Source organism: Gallus gallus, chromosome 5 (assembly GCF_016699485.2).
Source record: "Gallus gallus isolate bGalGal1 chromosome 5, bGalGal1.mat.broiler.GRCg7b, whole genome shotgun sequence".
Taxonomy (NCBI): domain Eukaryota; kingdom Metazoa; phylum Chordata; class Aves; order Galliformes; family Phasianidae; genus Gallus; species Gallus gallus.
The window spans coordinates 3,128,130-3,132,091 of NC_052536.1; the positions used below are offsets into that span (position 1 = coordinate 3,128,130).

General features: G+C 45.7%; 1 protein-coding gene across 1 annotated transcript; it reads right to left on the reverse strand.

Annotated features, from left to right (window-relative positions):
• Window positions 1-1,155: 1,155 nt before the first annotated feature.
• On the reverse strand, window positions 1,156-3,495 carry FANCF (Fanconi anemia, complementation group F). Its single transcript, XM_004941330.4, has one exon. It carries the CDS (start codon window positions 3,478-3,480, stop codon window positions 2,326-2,328), a length of 1,155 nt encoding a protein of 384 aa, XP_004941387.2. The 5' UTR covers window positions 3,481-3,495; the 3' UTR covers window positions 1,156-2,325.
• Between the last annotated feature and the right edge of the window lie 467 nt (window positions 3,496-3,962).

Below are 3,962 nucleotides of genomic sequence, written 5' to 3' on the forward strand. Positions count from 1 at the left end.
TATGGTAGCACCAAAGTACCTGTTACCACTATTTTAGCTATTACAGTAGGTTCACTTATTAAGAGCTGCTGCAATGCTAAATTACTTTGAAGGAAGACACCTGTCTTTACAAACTGCATCTTATAAGAGAAAAGTTTTACAAAGAGCAAGAGTTGAAACAGAGCACAAACTCCCTATCAGCATTTGAATTAGCCTCAAAATAGCTCAGTCACTAGAAGTCTCAACTTCTGGCCAACATCTTGAGGATGCTAAGAAATATATCTTGACCAGCAAAAACAAGATGCCCCTCAGTCATAGGGACCCAGGTACCTGGGAACAAGTGGTTAAATAGCAATTTTCCTGCAGTAAGAAAAGGAATACCAGGAGTTCCTTACCCAACTTTTCCTATTAATCTCTATGAAGAAGGAACACTGGTCAGTTTTGTTTTGTTACTATAACACTTGTAACATTACTGCAACATTTTCTTTTCACACTTGACATAGCAGGGCAGAAGGGAATGACTGACTAGTATCTTTGGGTATATAATTCACTAGGAATGTCTGATAGCAATTAGTATTTTAACAGACAGAAAACCCTATGCCTGTTAAAAGCATTAGGAGTAATGCTCAAGTGCAGAGTTTCCATACGAAAATGCCAAAACGACATAACACAGGGACCTGTGGCTAGACAAGAAGTTCAAACTTCATACTTTATACTCTGAGCAGTTTTAAATGCTTGTAGATAATATTCATATTCCTTTCATTACCACAGAAATACTGACTCAGCCCTGAGGTCCCCTACCACGGTGCTCTCTTCTGAAACCGACCACCACAAGCACCAGAACAATCCCATTTAAAACAGCAAAGCAATGACTGCCGCAGCTGCAACTTTTGGAATAAATTAATCTGCAGATCTGCACCACTTTGTTGCCTCTGACATGTTGTAGCAAGGAATCAAAAGAAAAGTTATACTTTTGATAGAAGAGCAATGTATCCTTCTAACTGAGCGTGTTACCCTTGAGTAACAATTTTGCTTCATAGAGAGAGGTCTAAGAACTTATAACCCATGTCTTTATATCCATACAAATTAAATAAGTACTATTTCCTCTTCCAAGTAAACAATATTGATCTCCTTGTATTCTTTGTTTCTATTTCAAAGTCACAAAATCACTTCTCCTTGAATTTTTCCAGTTGTACGTTTTTACTTTGTAACACAGAATGTTACTCAAATTAGTGTAAATCAGTTAACACATATATATAAAATAGTCAAATCACCTTCTTACCCTTCTCACAAAGGCATTTCATCAACACAAGAGTTTTCTCAATTTATATCAAACCTATCTAAATACAGGTTACACTAACTCTTTCACAGATCTTCTACACATGAACCTTTTATGCTATTTGCATTTCCCACCTTCACTGAGTATTGTATCTTATTACACTGCTTACATTGGTAATTCTAGCTTACAGAGCTAACCAGACAAAATCTCATTAATTCTGCAGTACAGTACTTGTTTTAAGTCATGGTGGTCCAGTACTTTTTTACCCATTTGAGTTTTGTTCACAGAAACTGATTCAACAAAAGACAACTCTTGGACTTCATTTTAAAAGTTTGTTATACCACTCTTTTGTTTCACAAAATGAAAATAAAAACATTTAATCTAACAGATCACGGAAAAGGGAAGAAAAACACAGCAGAATATCCTACATTTTACTGTTGTTTTAATAAACATTTAAATTTAATATATTTAATATTTGCATATTAGTATATAATATGGTAACTAATAAAATCTTCAAGTTTTAGAACTTTTCAGTAAGCTTTCAAGTTTTTCTTTTCCCTGCCTTTACTTTAGGCACAGAGGCTAACTCACAGATAAAATCAGAAAAAGCCAACAGAACTGACAGACTAATGAAGGTAATCACTACTAAACTAACCCTGCATTTGGGATTTTCAAGTTTGAATCTCCACCATTCCCTTTGAACAATAAAAAACAGAACTACTGTGACCATCTCAGCTGTAATTCGTAGCCAATAAAAAAAAATGAAAGCTTAGTTTTTTAAAAACATTTAAACACATTAAAAAAAACATGTTCTTCATTTTATTAGCTGAGCAGTAAGCACTGTAAAGGAAGACATTTCTTGCCAGTCACCAAGAGAATCAATAGTACAGATGCAAGGAAGTAACAGGCCTTCCCAAGAGTTCATGGGCAGTCAGAAACAGTGTGCTCAGCAGTCCTAACAGTTCTTGGTTTTCAACCCAAAGCGAGGTACAGTTTTCTTGCTCGTCAAATAAATACCAAATAGTCCAATTCACTGGTTTTCATAAAGTTTTATGTTGCTTTGCCATTCACACATTTGGACTCTGCTTCTTTCTCAAGTCTTCCTCCACTTCCAGCAGCAAGTCAGTCCACACGCTTAGGCCACAGACTTGAAAGTCTCCATCTCGGGCCTTCAGGAGCTTCAAAGCAGCTTGGGTTTGCTCCCTGAGTTGCACAGATCCCTGACAGAGGCAGCCAAAACGCTCCCTCAGCTCCTCCCAGCACAATTTAGCTTCCTCAGAACGACTTTTAACCCACCGTCCCTGTAGTGGGTCATACAGCAAGTGACTTCCCCACTCAGCTAAAAGATCCAAATAGCGCCTGCTTAACTGTGCATAACGACCGGCTAGCGAGGCGAGAAGAGTGCCTGGGAGGAGCAGAGAGCAGGCAGAAAATCGGTGCAGATCCTCCAGCAGCCAGGAAAGCAGGGCGCCGGCAACGCTTCCAGCCTCTGCTCCACCCGCCTGCCCCCCAGCCGAGCTGTCCCCATCCCCGCCACCACACCCCTGCCGCAGTAGGGCCTCTGCCACCACAGCAAAAGCCCGGGGCTGGGGGAGCTGTTCCAGGACAGGGCCAAGCCAGCCGAGGGCCGCCCCAGCCTCCCGTCCGTCCTCCCGCAGCCGGCACAGCAGCAGCCCCGCTTCCGCGCACACCCGCGGGCCCGGCTTGCCCGGGAACAGCGCGGAGCCCTCCAGAAGGTAGGAGGCGGCCTTCCTGCGGGCCAGAGGCGCCAGGCGGCCCAGCTCGAAGCCAGCCTCCCCCTGCAAGAGGCGCTGAAGGAGGCGGCGGCAGGCGGCGGGCGGCAGAGCGCGATTCTCCAGCAGCGCCAGGCCCAGCAGCTCCGAGCAGCCGCCCAGGTGGCGGAAGGAGAGCGGGCTGCCCGCCTCACCCCGCCGCAGCCGCCGCCTCAGGGCGTCCCGGAGCTGGGGCCGGCTGCGGAAGCGGTCATGGAGGTGCTGGAAGTAGCGTGCCCACTCCAGAGCCCTGTCCAGGGTCGGGGGGTCCCAGTCCCGCACCAGGGCGGAGCGGGACACGGCGAGCAACGCGGGCAACTCCGCCACCTGCCCCAACACAGCCTCCATAACGCCGCGCTGGCAGCCTTGGCGCCGCCGATTTGAGCGCAAGACCCGCCTCGCGCCTGGGACGAGAACCAGTCCGAGCCAGCAGGGGCGGAGATTTGTCATTCTATTGGCTGAGCTGAACATCAATCCGTTGCGGATTAATTCTGCGTTAAAGGAGAACCTCGGGCCGTTACGTGCGAGATCCCTCAAAATGGGGCGGGTAGGAGACAAGAAAAATTACAGCGTCAAAAAGGAAAATGACACGAGTAAATGAAAAAAAAAACAAATTAAAAATAAAAAAGAATACCACATCACCTTTGATTCCTAAGTGTTATTTACGGAAACAACAACTCTTCACAAGCACAACACATCCCACTATGGTGTATTTCCCATCTCCTGGAGGTGATCTTAAGTGCAAAGGACAGCAATAGCTATATCACCGGGACTAGCGCTCAACAAAGCTCTAGCGCCTGCTCACCACACACTGACGGGCCAGCTAACAGCCTCCTGCTCCATTAGCCCTACTCCCATGGCAGGTGGACTACTCAAAGCACCAGGATGGCACAGCAGAGAGGAAAGGAGGCTGTCTCCCTACTGAGGGAATG